The following is a 19,673-nucleotide window of genomic DNA, read 5'->3' as shown; positions in this document are numbered from 1 at the left end:
CCTTAACAATTGTATGTATTGAGCTGTACTGTACTGTACCCATTCTGCAATCTGTTAATAAACTTTTCAATCAATCAATCAATCAATGTTCGACGCGGAAATGGGCAAAGACACAGCTCGTCAAGCTATTGGGCGCACATGTCACATGACCAGAAACGTGCGTGGCCAATCAGAGCGCAAAACGGGAACGCGGAAGGACAAGCCACTTGCCTAAAGCATAGACGCCACCCGTATGGTACGTGACGTATTTTCTTCCTCATATCCTCCATCTTTCGTTACCGCATGCTTCTCTGCATATTTGATCAGGTTTGAAATGATATTTTAGGCATTTCTATGACATTTATAAGGACCGTCGGGTCTGCAGTTCTTGGTATCCCTTTGACGTAGACGAGGCGGCGAGGTGTGGGGTTGTAAACACGTTCTATATGGGAGTCAGCGGGCCCTGTGTTTGTGTTCCTCCAGCCGGCCGGGCAGCATCGCCTCAGAGCCGGGTGAACACAGACACAGGCTGCCTGGAGGGGCAGCAGCACAACTAGCTAGCTATTGCATCAGCAGCGCGATAGCAAGTCTCCTGTGGGGGTTTTGTAACATAATTTGTCGAATCCAGTTGTTCACGAGATCCGCCTGCTCTTTATTCGCTTTCCCCGCTGGCCTAAGATCTTTGTTATTGTTTATTTAAATAGACTTGATTGGGGGGTTGTCATTGCTAGCTAGGTAGCTACTCTGGCTAATGATTTTAGGCCAACAGTGAAGCCAGTAGTAACCATGCTAGGTGACCACAGCCTCACCACCACCATTATGATGAATTGAAAATGGGGGACCCTGATGTAAACAAGACCAAAGTCTTTCTCTGGTCTGCATCCCCTTAACAATTGTGTGTATTGAGCCGTACTGTATTTGTGCCCATTCTGCAATCTGTTAATAAAGTTTTCAATCAATCAACCAACCACCTCCTATATATCACCAACTGATTTGAGCTATTTGACCTCTTGTCTTCCCCTCACCCATTATCTTCTCCTGATTTAGGCGAGAACATGAATCAAGAAAAATTGGCAAAACTTCAAGCCCAGGTCCGGATAGGAGGGAAGGTATGTTGGCATGATGTAGCAGTACTGTCTATCCCCTTAACAATTGTATGTATTGTACTGTACTGTACCCATTCTGCAATCTGTTAATAAAGTTTTCAATCAATCAATCAATGATCCAGGAAATTGCACATTGTCATTCACTGGCTAAGAGATTGCAAGGACCAATCATACTATAGTAACTATAGCTTTCAAACGAGATGAAGTATTAGTGCTGTCACTCTGACCTAGGGGTGCTCGACTATGGCCAACAATCCTGATCACATTTTGATTGATGTTGAAATCCACGATTGTTAAACACGATTAATCATTGATATGACAACAGAATTTGTTTGACCTTTCTTCTCGACCAAAGGCTGCCTTTCTTGTCATCTTCAACTTACCAAAGACGTTTCAAAATAAGAAGGAAGGAGAATTGCTTCGTGGCTCCCTCCTCCCTCGACACAAACTGGGGGGGGGGGGGGGGGGGGGGGAAGGGTGCACTGCGTTTACAACACAAGACAAAATGAGAGCAACGCGTCATTCGTTTTTATCTCTATTTTGTTTTCATGTTCGTTGAAGCCAAAATCGTAATTGAAACTTGATTAACCCTTTCACTGCCACACACGTCAGAAGGTTAACCCTTTAATATCACGCAGTAAAGGGCTAACCTTCTGTATTGTCACAGTGAAAGGGTTAACCGGCGGGTCGTGTGGCAGTGAAAGGGTTAATCGCCCAGCCCTCACCTGACCCCAGATAACTGAACCGGTGACTGCTATTGAATCATTGAGCCCTTCACAGAAGCCTGCGTGAAACCAAATTTGATTTTGCGTTATTGACATGACTTTATATAGCTTTTTCCCAATTAGCTCCTACTGGATGCTGCTTATCATGTCATTCTTGTGAATTACAGATTGCTTGGGGACTCTCAGTTCAGTTATTTTTTATTTTCGGGCTTTGGACACATAACAACGGTCATTCCATAAATCACCAACGTTTTACCAGCTGCTATTGCAGCATTGTCCGAAAAGGGCTAGAGGGAGAAGCACTAGGCTTGTCGGGCCCTACCCCTGAAGTCTTACGTTTCGGTTTTTTCTTCATACATACATAGTACATACATATAGTACACATTACAGTAAACACATATAGTACACATTACAGTACACATTACAGTATAGTATACCTGCAGTATATAGTACATAATGGTGTATACAGAACATATGTAATGTGATGTTCTAGTCGGCACAATATACAGACCGCCAGATCAAACTGGCTTTTATGATACTATGGATGTGTGCTTAGCTGGAGCTGAGGATGCGGAAAAAATTCTTATTGGGGATTGGAACACGGATATGCAACAAAAAGATGCACCCGTCTTCAAATCCTTCAATAGGTTTTGTGATCTGCACGGCCTCAGCCAACTAATCACCCAACCCACAAGGATATGTGAATCAACTCAGACTACCATTGACCTCATACTGACCTCTGACAAGTCCAAGATATCCAATAAAGGGGTTATAGCATGCGGGTTAAGTGATCATTATATGATATTCTGTACCCGCAAAAAGCTAAAACTAAAGGCTGGCTGTCACAAAACAGTCACATCTAGAGACCTCAAAACCTACTCTAGCGAGGCCTTTAACCTTGAACTGGAGAGTCTGGACTGGTCAGATGAACTCAATGGTACACTGGTTGAAGAAACTTGGCTTGGCTTCAAAACCAAATTTTCATCAATACTAAACAACATGGCCCCCCTAAGAACCACCAGGGTAAAAAATCGCGCTGAGCCATGGATGCACACTGAAATACTGACCGCTATGAAAGCCAGAGACAAAAAATGCTCTGAGTTTCGTAAAAGTCAGTCAAAGCTTACCAAAAGCACGAGCAGTGAACTCCAGGACCACGTGACTGAACTCAAACTAGAAAGAAACAGACTAAGAAATGACGTAAACTCCATGATCAAAACTGCTAAAAAAAATGTCATCAATGACAAAACCGAGGAAAACAAAAATAAACCACGTGAACTTTGGAAATTACTCAACAATCAACTAGGCTGCAGTAAAAAACTCAACCAGGTTCTCAAACATAAACATAAAGACGGACAACACGCTCATCACAGACAAGCTGGATGTAGCCAATTACTTAAACACTTTCTTCACAAACATAGCCACAACACTGGTAAACAAACTACCCTCCCACTCAGGGCAGTATGGGGTAGAACACATAGTAGCATACTACAAGAACCTAGGCGTCCACAAAGACGACTTCAAACTGGAAATAGTAACTACAGATGAGGTACTCAAAAAACTGAGCGCCCTCCAACCAAACAAGGCCACTGGCCATGACAACATCCCCTCCAAATTCCTCAGAGACTCAGCAGCAGCCATCACCCCAGTCATCACACACATAATAAACCTCTCCATAAAACAGGGACACGTCCCCAAGGACTTCAAAATTGCGAGAGTAACACCCCTGCACAAAAAGGGCAGCAAATTAGACCCGGGTAACTACCGCCCTGTTTCTATCCTTACATCCATCTCGAAAGTCATGGAAAAAATAGTATACGAACAGATCGAAAAGTACCTCGCGGAAAAAAATCTAATCTACGAATTCCAATCTGGCTTCAGAACATCCCACTCCACTGACACATGCCTTCTCTACTTGAACGACCACATCAAACAAGAGGTGGACGCGGGCAAATACTGCGGCATGGTCATGCTGGACCTACAAAAGGCCTTCGACACTGTCAATCACACCATTCTGATTGACAAGCTAAAAGCAATTGGTTTTGATAGTTTATCAGTGAGCTGGATACAATCCTACCTGGAGGGGAGGGAACAGATGGTGGAAGTAAACGGTACACTATCCCCCCCCCTCACAGTGAGCTGTGGTGTTCCACAAGGAAGCATACTAGGACCGCTACTATTCCTAATTTATGCAAATGACATGTCGTCAGCTTGTGACTGCAACTTGTTCCTGTTTGCGGACGACTCAGCCCTGCTGGTCTCTGACAAGAACAAGTTACAGGTTGAAAAAGCCCTCAGCTCGGAACTAGGCAAAATCTGCATATGGCTCGCCGACAACAAACTATCATTACACATGGGCAAAACAGAGTCCATTCTCTTCGGTTCAAATAACAAACTCAGCAAGACCGACGGCTTCTCGGTTACAGTGGGTGACAATATTATCACAAGGAAAGATGAAATTACCTACCTGGGTTCCATCCTAGAGGCTAATCTTTCCTGTGACAAAATGGCATCCAATGTAATAAAAAATGTCAACCAACGAACGCGATTCTTGTACCGGATCTCCTCTCTGGTAAACAAGAATACCCTGAAGACTCTAGCAGGAGCACTCATTCAAGGGTACTACGACTATGCTTGCACCTCATGGTACCAAAGCACCTCAAAGGCACTAAAAAACAAATTACAAACATCTCAAAACAAGCTAGTCAGACTACTACTTGACCTGACTCCTAGAACCCACCTCACCCCTGCCCACTTTGACAACCTAGGATGGCTTAGAGTAGACGACAGAGTACAGCAACTTGCAATGGGCCTGGTCTACAAGATACACTACGCGACCAAGGTACCCATGTACATGTCAAAATACTTCCCAAAGGTCAGTGAATACCACGATCACAACACCAGAGGGAGCTCCACAAATCATGTAAAACCCAGATTCGGATCAAACAAGGGACTAAACACGTTTCGCAATTATGCCACATCAATGTGGAACGCCCTGCCTAAAGCTGTAAAGGAATGTGAATCACTACCCACCTTCAAAAACACTCTCAAAAAACACCTACGTGAGACTGCAATTCGAAACTGGCCCCTACAAATGTCCTAACCTAGTTGTACAGTAAATGACCAAGTAAGGCTTTGTCAATATTCAAATGTACAGTGTAAAATGTGTGTGTCCCCTTCCCAACCCCCCCCCACCTCCAATGTACAGCCCTCACCCAACCCACCCAACCCCACCCCACCCAACCAACCTCCTCCAATGTACAGTTTCTATGCCAAATGTATATACACTCCTTTTCTGGACACTTTTGTATCACAAACAGTACTGTATTTGCAAATCTGATATGTCATAAATGTATCGATGTAGCAGTACTGTCTATCTGTATGTCATGTATGTCATATATGTTATGATGAATTGAAAATGGGGGACCCTGATGTAAACAAGTCGAAAGTCTTTCTCTGGTCTGCATCCCCTTAACAATTGTATGTATTGAGCTGTACTGTACTGTACCCATTCTGCAATCTGTTAATAAACTTTTCAATCAATCAATCAATCAATCAATCAATCAATCAATGTAATGTGACTCTACTAAGGTTTTGGATTCCTATGTCTGCTCTTGTTGCAGGGCTCGGCACGTAGGAAGAAGAAGGTTGTACACAGAACAGCAACAGCTGATGACAAAAAACTTCAGAGTTCACTAAAGAAACTGGCTGTTAACAATATTGCTGGAATTGAGGAGGTGAGAAATCTATACAGACTTCAATGCAATGCTACAATGTCCAATATCCTACTATAATGCAACGCTACAATGTCCAATATCCTGCTATAATGCAACACTACAATGTCCAATATCCTGCTATATGCAACGCTACAATGTCCAATATCCTGCTATAATGCAACGCTACAATGTCCAATATCCTACTATAATGCAACACTACAATGTCCAATATCCTGCTATAATGCAACACTACAATGTCCAATATCCTGCTATATGCAACACTACAATGTCCAATATCCTGCTATATGCAACACTACAATGTCCAATATCCTACTATAATGCAATGCTACAATGTCCAATATCCTACTATAATGCAACACTACAATGTCCAATATTCTGCTATTATGTGTAACCTTGAATTCAGTTGACATTCAGCATAAACATGGCTCTGTAAGGGCTACATTGTATAAAGTACCATATTGATCTGAATATGAGATGACCCACCCCCCCTTTCAACACAAATCTTTGGAAAAAGATTCATAAAAATCTTGATTTTATAAAGAAAAATCTGACCAGAATGTAGGTTACTACTAGATTGGAAAAGTAGACCATGCACATCCACTCTTGAACATTTCATGGTTGTTAAACAAGGCATGTAAATACTTCACCTACAAACACAATATTGTTCTGACAGGACAATATTGATGTAATTAAGAGATTTGCTGAGAGATACTTTAAATGCACAGAAATGGGTGGAGCTAAAGCACGGGCAGGGTTGTCAACAAAGAAAATGAATGATGGAATAACAACAGTCTGGCCGCTGATAGAGTAGGACACCATGACTGACTCAATGAGACCTTCTGAAAACTATTCAATAGTCAGGAGGGATAGGAATCAGTATGGAGGTGGTGTCTGTGTGTATATTCACAAAGATACCAAATTCATCAACCGTACTGACCTTAACCATGATGAAATTGAAACTGTTTGGATTGAAATCTTATTCGAAAGGGCGAAATCAGTACTAGTAGGCACAATCTATAGACCGCCAGAACAGAGTGGCTTCTATGACACACTTGATGGGTGTTTAGCTGGGGTGGAGGGTGTAGAAAAGATTGTTATTGGGGACTGGAACACGTATATGCTACGTAAAGCAGCACCTGTCTTCAAGGCCTTCAGTATGTTTTGTGATCTGCACGGTTTCAGCCAGCTAATCACCCAACCCACAAGAGTATGTGATTCAACACAAACCACCATTGACCTCATTCTGACCTCTGACAAGTCCATGATCTCCAACAAAGGTGTGATAGCATGCGGGTTAAGTAATCATTATATGATTTTCTGTACCCGCAAAAAGCTAAAACAAAAGGCCGGCTGTCACAAAACAGTCACATCTAGGGACCTCAACCTACTCTAGAGAGGCCTTTAACCAAGAACTGGAGAGCATGGACTGGTCAGATGAGCTCAGTGGTACACAGGTTGAAGAAACATGGATTGGATTCAAAACTAAATTCACAACAATACTTAACAACATGGCCCCCCTAAGAACCACCAGGGTTAAAAATCGTGCATGGATGCACACTGAAATACTGACCGCTGTGAAAACCAGAGACAAAAAATGCTCTGAACTTCATAAAAGTCAGACAAAGCTTGCCAAAAGCTCAAACAGTGAACTCCAAGCCCATGTGGTTGAACAAAAAATTCAAAGAAACAGACTAAGAACGTAAACACCATGATCAAAACCGCAACAAAGAAATTCATCAATGACAAAACTGAGGAAAACAAAAACAAACCCTGCGAACTTTGGAAATTACTCAACAACCAACTAGGCTGCAGCAAAAAACGAAACCAGATTTACAAACATAAACATAAAGACAGAAAACATGCTCATCACAGACAAACTGGATGTGGCCAAATACCCAAACATATTCTTTACAAACATAGCCACAACACTGGTCAATAAACTACCCTCCCACTCAGGGCATTATGGGGTAGAACACATAGTAGCATACTACAAAAACCTAGGGGTCCGCAAAGACGACTTCAAACTGGAAATGGTAACAACAGATGAGGTACTCAAAAAACTGAGCGCCCTCCAACCTAACAAGGCCACTGGCCATGACAACATCCCCTCCAAATTCCTCAGAGACTCAGCAGCCGCCATCACCCCAGTCATCACACACATAATAAACCTCTCCATAAAACGGACACGTCCCCAAGGACTTCAAAATTGCGAGAGTGACCCCCCCCTGCACAAAAAGGGCAGCAAATTAGACCCAGGCAACTACCGCCCTGTTTCTATTCTTACCTCCATCTCGAAAGTCATGGAAAAAATAGTCTACGAACAGGTCGAAAAGTAGCTAGCGGGAAAAAAATCTAATCTACGAATTCCAATCTGGCTTCAGAACATCCCACTCCACTGACACATGCCTTCTCTATTTGAACGACCACATCAAACAAGAGGTGGACACGGGCAAATACTGCAGCATGGTCATGCTGGACCTACAAAAAGGCCTTCGACACTGTCAATCACTCCATTCTGATTGACAAGCTAAAAGCAATTGGTTTTGATAGTTTATTAGTGAGCTGGATGCAATCCTACCTTGAGGGGAGAGAACAGATGGTGGAGGTAAACTGTACTCTATCCCCCCCCCCCCCCCTCACAGTGAGCTGTGGTGTTCCACAAGGAAGCATACTAGGACCACTACTGCTCCTAATTTATGCAAATGACATGTCGTCAGCTTGTGACTACAACTTGTTCTTGTTCGCGGACGACTCAGCCCTACTGGTCTCTGACAAGAACAAGTTACAGGTTGAAAAAACCCTCAGCTCAGAACTCTGCAGAATCTGCACCTGGCTCGCTGATAACAAACTATCATTACACCTGGGTAAAACGGAGTCCATTCTCTTCGTATCAAATAATAAACTCAGCAAGACCGACGGCTTCTCAGTTACAGTGGGTGACAATATTGTCACAAGGAAAGATGAAATTACATACCTAGGTTCCATCCTAGAGGCAAATCTTTCCTGTGACAAAATGGCATCCAATGTAATCAAAAAAGTCAACCAACGAACTAGATTCTTGTACCAGATCTCCTCTGGTAAACAAGAATACCCTGAAGACTCTGGCAGGAGCACTCATTCAAGGGTACTACGACTGCTTGCACCTCATGGTACCAAAGTACCTCAAAGGCGCTAAAAACAAGATTACAAACATTACAAAACAAACTGGTCAGACTACTACTTGACCTTACTCCTAGAACCCACCTCACCCCTGCCCACTTTGACTACCTAGGATGGCTTAGAGCAGGGGTTCCCAAAGTGGGGGTCTCGCGAGCCACTGCGCGGGGGGGGGGGGGGGGGGGGGGCGGGGGGGCTCGCCAGATGATTTAAAAAAAAAATAATAATAATAATCCAAAAAACATAATTTTTTTTAATGCAGTCAGGCCACTGAACTTAGAAGCAGGCCAGGCCAGTGTTTCTAGTTGCAGCAGCGCAATAGTTAGATAACCTAGGTGGGGCACAACCAGGAGATAACTGCAACTCACACAAGTTGGAGAACTATCTCTCTCTCTCTCTCTCTTGCTCTCACACACACACACACACACACACACACACACACACACACACACACACACACACACACACACACACACAAGGGAGCTGCGTGTGATTGGTGGAAGCGGGACCCTTACAAAAAACTGTTGCTAATCATTGACACATGCCAGCCTGTAATAATCCCCCCCAGAAAAATCTACTTTGCATTTGATATATTGCAAATATATGCCATCACACACACTGGCATTTAAAGGGTTAGAATTATAAAATGAATATGTGGTGTTATGATCAGGGCTGAAGTTGAATAAAAGATTGTATTTCTTTTCAATCTGACATTACAAAAAAACTGAAAATCCATCAAAATCAGTGTTGTTGCTAATCATACATATACTAGCCTGTTTTTTTAAGAATAATTTGTGATGCCATCACAAACACTGGCATTTAAAGGGTAAAAATAAAAAAATGCCTGCACCAGAATGCAGGGAAATTAAGTCTTTGTAACAAAAAAAATCCTGGTGGGGGACCCCCAGACCCGCTTAAAAGTGGCCTGACTGGGGCTATATTCTGCACTATATTTCCTGGCCTGAATGATTTCCCCAGTCCGGCCCTGGTTAAAAGCCTCCAATGCTTATTAGTGTGTGTGCGTTTGAACGTTTGCATGGTTCAACCATACATTTCCATTTATATATATATCTTTTATTTATAAAAAAAAATATTAACCTCTTATAATAGTGGGGGTCGCGGCTCTCTGACACCGTTATTTGGGGGTCGCGGCCTGAAAAGTTTGGGAACCCCTGGCTTAGAGTAGACGGGAGTACAGCAACTTGCAATGGGCCTGGTCTACAAGATACACTATACGACTAAGGTACCCATGTACATGTCAAAATACTTCCCAAAGGTCCGTGAATACCACGACCACAACACCAGAAGGAGCTCAACAAATCATGTTAAACCCAGATTCGGCTCAAACAAGGGACTAAACACATTTCGCAATTATGCCACATCAATGTGGAACGCCCTACCCAAAGCTGTAAAGGAATGTGAATCACTACCCACTTTCAAAACCACTCTCAAAGAGCACCTACGGGAGACTGCAATTCGAAACTGGCCCCTGTAAATGTCCTAACCCAATAATACACAAGACCCTCTTCTTGGGACCAAGTAAGGTTGTCGATATTCCAATGTACAGTTTTGCTTGTACAGTTGTACAGTCCCTACCCAACCCCCCCACCTACCCAACCTCCTCCAATGTACAGTTTATACGTCAAATGTAGATACTTTTTGTATCGCAAACAGTACTGTATTTGTAAATCTGGTATGTCATAAATGTATAGATGTAGCAAATCAAATCAAATTGAATCATTGAAAATGGGGGACCCTGATGTAAACAAGACGAAAGTCTTTCTCTGGTCTGCATCCCCTTAACAATTGTGTGTATTGAGCTGTACTGTATTGTACCCATTCTGCAATCTGTTAATAAAGTTTTCAATCAATCAGGTCATAAAGTGGTAAGTTTTGAAACTGACAAATATTTTCAGAAAATAATTATTGCAGCTTTTAATAAAATAAACATTTAATTAAACTGTAGCCTAATGGTAGGCCTATTTCTAAAATGTATATCTCATCATAGTGAAAAAATATATTGTCATACTGTAGGTTATATTTCTATTTAGAATGCCTCATTGATCACCATAATCTTAGAAATGTGAATTATAACTCCTCCTCAGTCCTGACCTTAGTTAACTTGGCCTTACTCTCAACCCACTAAAACCTAATGATTAGCCAGTGGCTCAACCAAGATGAACCCTTTCACTGCCGCGCTACCAAACGGTTAACCCTTTCACTGCGACAATACGCAGAATGTTAACCCTTTCACTGCCACACAACAGCCGGTTAACCCGGCGACTGTCGGTTGTGTGATAGTAAAGGGTTAACCTTCTGTCGTGTGGCAGTGAAATGGGTTAACATCACTGTCTTTCGAAGGCAACGGCGGGCTCAGTTTTTAGTTGGCGCAAAGCCAGTGATATATTAACCCTTTCACTGCCACACAACAGAAGACAGTGATATCATGTTAACCCTTTCACTGCCACATGACAGAAGCCAGTGATATCATAATCTGTGATATCATATTAATCTGTGATATATTAATCTTGAAGCCAGTGATATCATATTAATTTTTATTTTTTTTTATCTACTTCCCCCCCCCCCCCCCCCCTTCTTTTTCTATTTTTCTCCCATCCCAATTCCATTGTGCCAATTATTCCCAATCCTTCCCCTGTCTTGAACGTTGCTCGCATATGCCCCCCACTGGCCGGTTGTAGGGAGGATAGAAGCCTTGCATCACGTGTCCCCTCCGCATCCGGTACATGAGGAGGCAGCCTGTCACATCTTTCCACCTGCCAGCGTGGACTCTCATTGGCGAGGTGTAACGTGTGGGAGGCTCCCACTACCCCCGCCATTTCCTGTCTCTGTTGTGCAGTCGTCCCCAACCGACCTGTAGGAGTCGCTGTCCACAACGTCCAGATTACCACCCATCGACTTCCACCCGCTAATTCTGCCAATTGAATTAGTATGACGGCTAGCCCAAGCCGGAGGCAACACCGACAGCCGGAGTCGAACCCGGTGTCTCTTGCGTTGGTGACGAGTGCAATGTCCGCTGCGCCACCCTGCCGCCATATCATATTAATCTTGAAGCCAGTGATATCATATTAATCTTGAAGCCAGTGATATCATATTAATCTTGAAGCCAGTGATATCATATTAATCTTGAAGCCAGTAATATCATATTAATCTTGAAGCCAGTGATATCATATTAATCTTGAAGCCAGTGATATCATTATTAATCTTGAGATTGCAAGGAATAAAAAAATTAAAAATAAACTCTTATTGAGTGAGTCTTATATTCTGGACAATACGGTATTTGTATGAACTGTATTCTGGCATGAGTTGAAACTTATATTGGATCATTTGGACATTTTCTTTGAATCACGTGATTTGTGTTTCTTGATACATGTTGAAACTTTGACATTACATGCAATACCTCAGCTTAGAAACCATTTGAATCGTTTTGAAACTCAAGTGTGTAGCTCTGCCCTCCAGCTTCAACCCTGTCTCTCCCTTCTCAGGTAAACATGATCAAGGATGATGGGACTGTGATCCACTTCAACAACCCTAAAGTGCAGGCGTCCCTGTCTGCCAACACCTTCGCCATCACTGGCCACGCTGAGACCAAACAGCTGACAGAGATGCTTCCCGGCATCCTCAGCCAGCTGGGTGCCGACAGCCTCACCAGTCTGCGCAAACTGGCGGAGCAGTTCCCCCGGCAAGGTGGGTTGTGGCCTGCTTAGGGCCATCACTTCCCGCCCGGAGGGTGAACTAACCTGGTGAAACGTTAAAACATCTGAACTCTAATGGAGTAAATTGGGGTAGAGTTAAAACTACTGGCCATTTAGCCAACTGCTTTCTGCAGGCCCAGGTTAATGTTATCATGCTTTAAAGTACTGCACCTTGTATTCCAAAAGGTGTTTAACCTCTTATCATGCACTGGCACAAAAGTCACAGCACTTTGTCAGATGACCACCCCGGACTCCCGACGCTCCAGAACTGCCAATCATCCGCTGATGGCGAAAATTATTGGTCAACGTTGTAGCCAATGAGTGTACCTTTCCAACGATACCCCACGTGGGGGGGTGCAAATACAGGAAGTAGGTGAAAGTTGACGAGCGAAAACGAGAAGGAATCACACTTCAGAATGAACGGCCGTGGATGAGGAGATGGATTTTGGAGTTTTAATTCTTTTTTGTTGCACGGTTTACCCGGATCTCTCAAAGACCGGATTTTTATTTATTTTTTATTTTTTTAAATCTTTTTCACCCTCCTTTTTCCTCCGTTTTTCTCCCATCCCAATGTTAGTCGTTATGCCAATCCCCTTCCTGGTCGCTGCGCACTTACCCCCTACAGTCGGTCTGGGAGAGTGGAGACTATCGCATGCTTCCTCCGACACATGTGTAGCCAATCAACCGCTTCTTTTCACCTGGCAGCGCGGACTCTCACTGAGAGGGTGTAACGTGTGAAAGGATCACACTACCCCCCTTAGATCCTTTCCTCGCTGAGCAGGCCCCCCGACCGAACTGTAGGAGTCGCTGTTTTACAACGACCAGGACCCACCCACCGGCTTTCCCACCCTCTAACACTGCCAATTGTGTTAGTACGACGGCCGGCCAAGCCGGAAGCAACGCAGAGAGCTGGGCTAGATACCAGTATCTCCTGTGTTGGTGGCGAGCGCCTTGCCCACTGTGCCACCCGGCCGCAAGACCAGATTTTTATAAAATGTATACATTTTGGACCTGTTCTTAAAAACTATCCAAACTAGGGATGTTAACAATTCGATACACATGATACAAAATATTGATTGATCGTTAAGGGTTTACTCTAACACCTGACATTTACTCTATCTACTATCAAACAATGATATGTTACAATGTTGTCTGTCTCTTATTACATTGTAGCTGTCAGTAGAATGGTGTATTTTCAAAGCATGTTTCAATGAACAGATAGAGGGCGCAATATAACTATGATGAGGAAGCAACTACCTCTGTGTCTGGAAAATAAGTGAGGGGGAAAAAACAGGAGCGACGGCAACTTGAAAAATTACTCTAATGAGTGATAAACTTTTAGGTGATAGAACATGTTTGTTGTGTTCCCTGTTTTTGTTAGCACCGGTCGTCGACACAGTTTGCAGCGAACGCTGCTCTGATTTTTGTCCGACTCTAAAAAGCCAAAATGTGTCCATACCGACGTCGAAACACCTTTCTTATTAACAATTTCCTCTACATTTGAGGCGCTAAGGCTTGCGGTGGCCGTAGGCGTAGGGTTGTCATCTCCTTCGCGGTCGCCATCTCCTTCACTGGAATTTTCATGCATTTTCCTAACTAAAGTTGCTAAACTAATCTCCTCGGAAATCGAAACCAAAACAGTAGCACATCTGGAGCTGTGGTGCGTAAGCGCGTCATCACGTAACGTAGCTCTATTCCTGATTGGTTGTTAGTGCGTGTGCTGATATCCAAGCTTGGAAAATCGATATATCGAAGCTTTGTGACCAAGTTTCATGTTTCTTTCGAGGGAATAATTTATCGCAATAATTATCGTTATCGTTTTATCGCCCAGCCCTACTGCTCTGAAGTGGATACATCTATTGTATGGAAACAAAGAAATTAAGGAAACATTAAGAAATAATGATATTCAAATGTATTTCAATATTTTTTTGGGATGAACCTTATTTAACAAAACAAAACAAACAGTTTAGGACTGAGACTCTACTGTGCCTCATAGTATTGACCACATTACAGAGCTACGTGTTCATGGAGGGGTCCCTTTCAGATCCACAGTATGTTGCTTAACCACATCTTCAACCCTGTCATCCCCCATCACTGCATTTCTAGGAAAGGCATCGTTTGTTTCTAGTGTTTAGATGGTGACATGTAAACATCCTGTATGTTGTCTTGCAGCTCTTGATCACAAAGCTCCAAAGGCAGAAGATATTGAGGAAGAGGACGATGATGTTCCAGGTATGTATGATGACATTAGGCCTGTCCCCGACTAAGGATTTGTATAGTCGACTTTGATTGGCCGAAATTTGCAGATAGTCGACCCCCCCCCCCCGAATAAAAAAGAAAAGAGAGAATTTATCATTCCATTTGGGCTGTGGGGGGTGCTTAATGTCTGAAGGAGTCGACTGAAGGCTTCTTGTCCTCTGCAAAAGCATGCAATTGGTCCACTGACGGATACATCTTGATATGTCTAGTAGACTAGTGTGTTCATTAGACGGGTGAAATCCTCTTCCAGTGCCTCTGTGCCTGTTTTCGTAGGCAGTTAGCCTCTGGTATGCGTGCCATTAGTGTTAGCCACGCTTCTAGGCCTCTTTGCTTTTGGAAAGAATGATAAAAAAGAAATTATAATCTTTTTTTTTTTTTCTTTTTTTTTGCATTCAACTAAGATGTTGGCAGTCGACTACGGCTCCTTTCGATCGATTAGTCGACGAGGCCCTAGATGACATAAGTTGTCAAATAATAATTGATCATTTTATGTCAAATATTTGCAATCCGGTTTCCCATATGTTGGCAATATTGAGATAAAAACCAATGCATCTAGTAGACTGAGGCTGTAAAGAGCGCTCATACACACACGTACACAATATATTTAATACTTTGTGCAAAAGCTATTCGAATTGTATCAAAGGGTTTGGACCATTTCAGGCTGTAATGTTTTTGTATCTTTTTGTCTTTCTGCAGATCTGGTGGAGAATTTCGACGAAGCGTCAAAGAACGAGGCGAACTGATGTCCGCCCCCCCCCCCCCCCCCCCCCCCAAACCGCTCCTCAGATGTATTAAGGACTGGACAGACGTGTCCCCGTGTTTTAACTCTAGCTACGAAGACATATCATATCAGAACCAGAGACTTTTATATTTTCTGATGGCCCAAGGATGTCCTTGTGAGACTGGCTTGTGCACTTAAAATACCCCCCCCCCCCCATCTTTTTGGTCAACGGTTTAAGTACCATTCACCACATGGTTGGTCTTTAGTCAGGATTGCAGTGGTCATTAAAGCTAGTCTTAAGGTTTTTATTTTTTGTTTATGAAACAAAAAAATAAATAAAAGCTGATAAAAAAAATTTCTAGATGTTGCTGTGGGTCATTGGTCAGGAGTGTGAAAACGGTATAGCATACGATACGGTACAGCCTTGATACCCGTTACTCTGTTCTGCCGTTGTGTATGACACACTGAGCTAGAAATACTATACTGTATGTGTGTTTTATATTGTGCTACATGGAAGGTGTCGATGCAGAATGCAATAGTAAACACTCACAATTACATCCCTATTCCCAAGTGATGTTGTGTACAGCTGCTTTTTCTTCTTTCATTTAACCCTTTCACTGCCGCACTACCAAACAGTTAACCCGTTCACTGCGGCAATACACAGAAGGTTAACCCTTTCACTGCCACACGACAGCCGGTTAACCCTTTTTCAACCGTCGGTTGTTGTGTGATAGTATTAAAGAAGGGTTAACCCTTCTGTCGTGTAGTGGCAGTGAAAGGGCTAAACATTATCCATGTATTTTCTATAGGTAACCCATCTGAATGTGTAGAGGCTATATTGTGGACATTCACTCCTCGTGGCATATTGACTGTTTGAGGAGGAACACTCGATGAGCTCTCTCTCTCTGAGACTCAGATTGCTCACTGGGGAGGGTCGTGTATCTATGCACCTCTTGAGTTTCCTCAAAGAACTGCAGTGAGACAGAGAGAGAGGGGAGGAGAGGAGGGGGGTCACTGGGAGAGAGAGAGAGAGAGAGAGGGGGGTAGACACTCCTGCTGCTGCTTACAGCCGTTCTCCTCGGGAAGAGAAGACTACAAATGTGACTCGACTAGTAATAAACATGCTGAAGTTCTTCACCGCCCGGGATGACGAGAACGAGAGCCTTTTGGGCGGAATAACCGAGGGTAAGGGATTGATCGCATCATCATTGTTGTGGCTCATGCGTTGTGTTGCAGGATGATGATGATGATGATGCTGCGCGTCTGTGTGTTGATGTCCGAAAACAGCTGATCCGGCATTTTTTGGTCGCGCCGCCGCGCAGTGAGGAGAGCCCGCATCATCTGAAACATGCGTGCGTGTGTGTGTTTTTTAATGCCGATAATATCCTCTTGTGTGAACGCGAGAAGAACCCCCTCGCCATATGGTCTGGTATTGAGATTCTATCGATTAATTCGTGTCACGGAATGGGGAGCGCAAATGTCGCATTGCCGTGTTCGGTGGTCGCGTCGCGATCGAGCGGATGAAACACATTAGCACGTGTGGTCTGCTGCTGCTGCTGCATGCTGACGTCACTGTCCCGCCGCGGACCAACAAGCGCGCAGTCAGCTGGACGGTTGTTGTCGCCGGTTCGAGCCCCGTTGCCGCGCCGCCGCGCTCCCGACCCACCACACAGCCCGCGGCGCGGTTGGCAACTCTATGCAGTTTCAACTTTCATCCCGACAATAAAATACTTAAATTCATCTTGACTTTATGGATATATGCACTGTTTTTATTTGAATCAATTTGGTCCATCATGATACACCCATTACGTATTGAACATATATGCAGCTAAATGAATATGTTTCTATATAAATAAACATGTGAGAGAGATGCATGCACCGCATGTATTTCCCCTGCTGGCCTTCATTAATGGTGAAATGGTCAGTGGGGTTTTTCCGGATGTTGTGATTATTATTAAGAGTCTAGAATACGAGAACCACTTACTGCTAGATTCTCCATTTGCTAAGCAAGAAGGTGAGCAGGTCACAAAAACAGGAAGAGAGAAAGACCAAGAATTAGTGAGCTTTAACACGGCAGCTGAGCCTCAGCCACCAGACAAGACGCTCTCCTTCATTACAGTACCAGCAACATACATTCACTAAGACGCTGAAACACAGGACGTACAGGGAGGGAGAGTGAAGGGTGGAGTAAAAGCAATGAATAGTAGGGATCGACCGATATATCAGCACCAGAAACATACATTCACAGATGTTGAAAAACTGAATGTACCCAAAGAGAGAGTGTAACAGAAGGGGTGGGGTAGACATAAATAACTGTTGCGGGCGTAAATGGGAATGGAACACAAGATACACAGATGCCCAACTAAGTATAGCCTACCACATGCTTCGTTGCTCGTTTACAGTAATTGGCATTACTTGGAACATCTGGGTTGGGTCAACACATACCTGAAATCCCTACTGGTTGGCACAGTCTACAGGCCGCCAGATCATAGTGGCTTTTATGATACACTGGATGGGTGTTTAGCTGGAGTTGAGGATGTAGACAAAATTCTTATTGGAGACTGGAACACGGATATGCAACGAAAAGATGCACCCGTCTTCAAGTCATTCAGTAGGTTTTGTGATCTGCACGGCCTCAGCCAGCTAATCACCCAACCCACACGTGTATGTGAATCAACTCAGACTACCATTGACCTCATTCTGACCTCCGACAAGTCCAAGATCTCCAATAAAGGGGTTATAGCATGCGGGTTAAGTGATCATTATATGATATTCTGTACCCGCAAAAAACTAAAACAAAAGGCTGGCTGCCACAAAACAGTCACATCTAGAGACCTAAAAACCTACTCTAGCGAGGCCTTCAACCTTGAACTGGAGAGTCTGGACTGGTCAGATGAACTCAATGGTACACTGGTTGAAGAAACATGGCTTGGTTTCAAAACCAAATTCTCAACAATACTAAACGACATGGCCCCCCTAAGAACCACCAGAGACAAAAAATGCTCTGAGTTTCGTAAAAGTCAGTCAAAGCTTACTAAAAGCATGAGCAGTGAACTCCAAGCCCACGTGACTGAACTCAAACTAGAAAGAAACAGACTAAGAAACGACGTAAACTCCATGATCAAAACTGCAAAAAAGAATTTCATCAATGACAAAACTGAGGAAAACAAAAACAAACCACGTGAACTTTGGAAATTACTCAATAATCAACTAGGATGCAGTAAAAAACTTAAAACCAGATTCTCAAACATAAACATAAAAACGGACAACACGCTCATCACAGACAAGCTGGATGTAGCCAATTACTTAAACATTTTCTTCACAAACATAGCCACAACACTGGTAAACAAACTACCCTCCCACTCAGGGCTTTATGGGGTAGAACACATAGTAGCTTACTACAAAAACCTAGGGGTCCGCAAGGACGACTTCAAGCTGGAAATGGTAACAACAGATGAGGTACTCAATAAACTGAGCGCCCTCCAACCTAACAAGGCCACTGGCCACGACAACATCCCTTCCAAATTCCTCAGAGACTCAGCAGCCGCCATCACCCCAATCATCACACACATAATAAACCTCTCCATAAAACAGGGACACGTCCCCAAGGACTTCAAAATTGCGAGGGTGACCCCTCTGCACAAAAAGGGCAGCAAATTAGACCCAGGCAACTACCGCCCTGTTTCTATTCTCACCTCCATCTCGAAAGTCATGGAAAAAATAGTCTACGAACAGGTTGAAAAGTACCTAGCGGAAAAAAATCGAATCTACGAATTCCAATCTGGCTTCAGAACATCCCACTCCACTGACACATGCCTTCTCTATTTGAATGACCACATCAAACAAGAGGTGGACGCAGGCAAATACTGCGGCATGGTCATGCTGGACCTACAAAAGGCCTTTGACACGGTCAATCACTCTATTCTGATTGACAAGCTAAAAGCAATTGGTTTTGATAGTCTATCAGTGAGCTGGATGCAATCCTACCTTGAGGGGAGGGAACAGATGGTGGAGGTAAACGGTACCCTATCCCCCCCCCTCACAGTGAGCTGTGGTGTTCCACAAGGAAGCATACTAGGACCGCTACTGTTCCTAATTTATGCAAATGACATGTCGTCAGCTTGTGACTGCAACTTGTTCCTGTTTGCGGACGACTCAGCCCTGCTGGTCTCTGACAAGAACAGTTACAGGTTGAAAAAACCCTCAGCTCGGAACTAGGCAGAATCTGCATATGGCTCGCTGATAACAAACTATCATTACACATGGGCAAAACAAAG

The 19,673-nt window shown here is 43.6% G+C and overlaps 2 protein-coding genes across 2 annotated transcripts in view; both read left to right on the top strand.

Annotated features, from left to right (window-relative positions):
• The first annotated feature begins 250 nt into the window (after window positions 1-250).
• Window positions 251-15,763, top strand: btf3l4 (basic transcription factor 3-like 4). Its single transcript, XM_084310049.1, has 6 exons — window positions 251-306; window positions 1,027-1,088; window positions 5,434-5,547; window positions 12,207-12,408; window positions 14,589-14,648; window positions 15,372-15,763. Exons 2-6 carry the CDS (start codon window positions 1,035-1,037, stop codon window positions 15,416-15,418), a joined length of 477 nt encoding a protein of 158 aa, XP_084166175.1. The 5' UTR covers window positions 251-306; window positions 1,027-1,034; the 3' UTR covers window positions 15,419-15,763.
• A 754-nt stretch (window positions 15,764-16,517) lies between these two features.
• zfyve9b (zinc finger, FYVE domain containing 9b) overlaps window positions 16,518-19,673 on the top strand; it is a gene marked incomplete at both ends in the record, with an annotated part of 44,480 nt that continues 41,324 nt past the window's right edge. Inside the window, 1 exon segment of the mRNA XM_084311306.1 lies at window positions 16,518-16,581. Coding sequence (XP_084167432.1) covers window positions 16,518-16,581 — 64 coding nt within the window.

Source organism: Notolepis coatsorum (assembly GCF_963971535.1).
Source record: "Notolepis coatsorum genome assembly, chromosome: 3".
Lineage (NCBI taxonomy): Eukaryota > Metazoa > Chordata > Actinopteri > Aulopiformes > Paralepididae > Notolepis > Notolepis coatsorum.
This window is presented reverse-complemented; position numbering and strand designations above follow the sequence as displayed.

Bases quoted from the DNA above. Each gene is read 5' to 3' on its own strand.
- btf3l4 (XM_084310049.1), top strand. From the start codon at position 1,035: ATGAATCAAGAAAAATTGGCAAAACTTCAAGCCCAGGTCCGGATAGGA. The intron at 5,548-12,206 runs GTGAGAAATCTA...CTCCCTTCTCAG, and splicing joins ATATTGCTGGAATTGAGGAG to GTAAACATGATCAAGGATGA. The intron at 14,649-15,371 runs GTATGTATGATG...GTCTTTCTGCAG, and splicing joins AGAGGACGATGATGTTCCAG to ATCTGGTGGAGAATTTCGAC.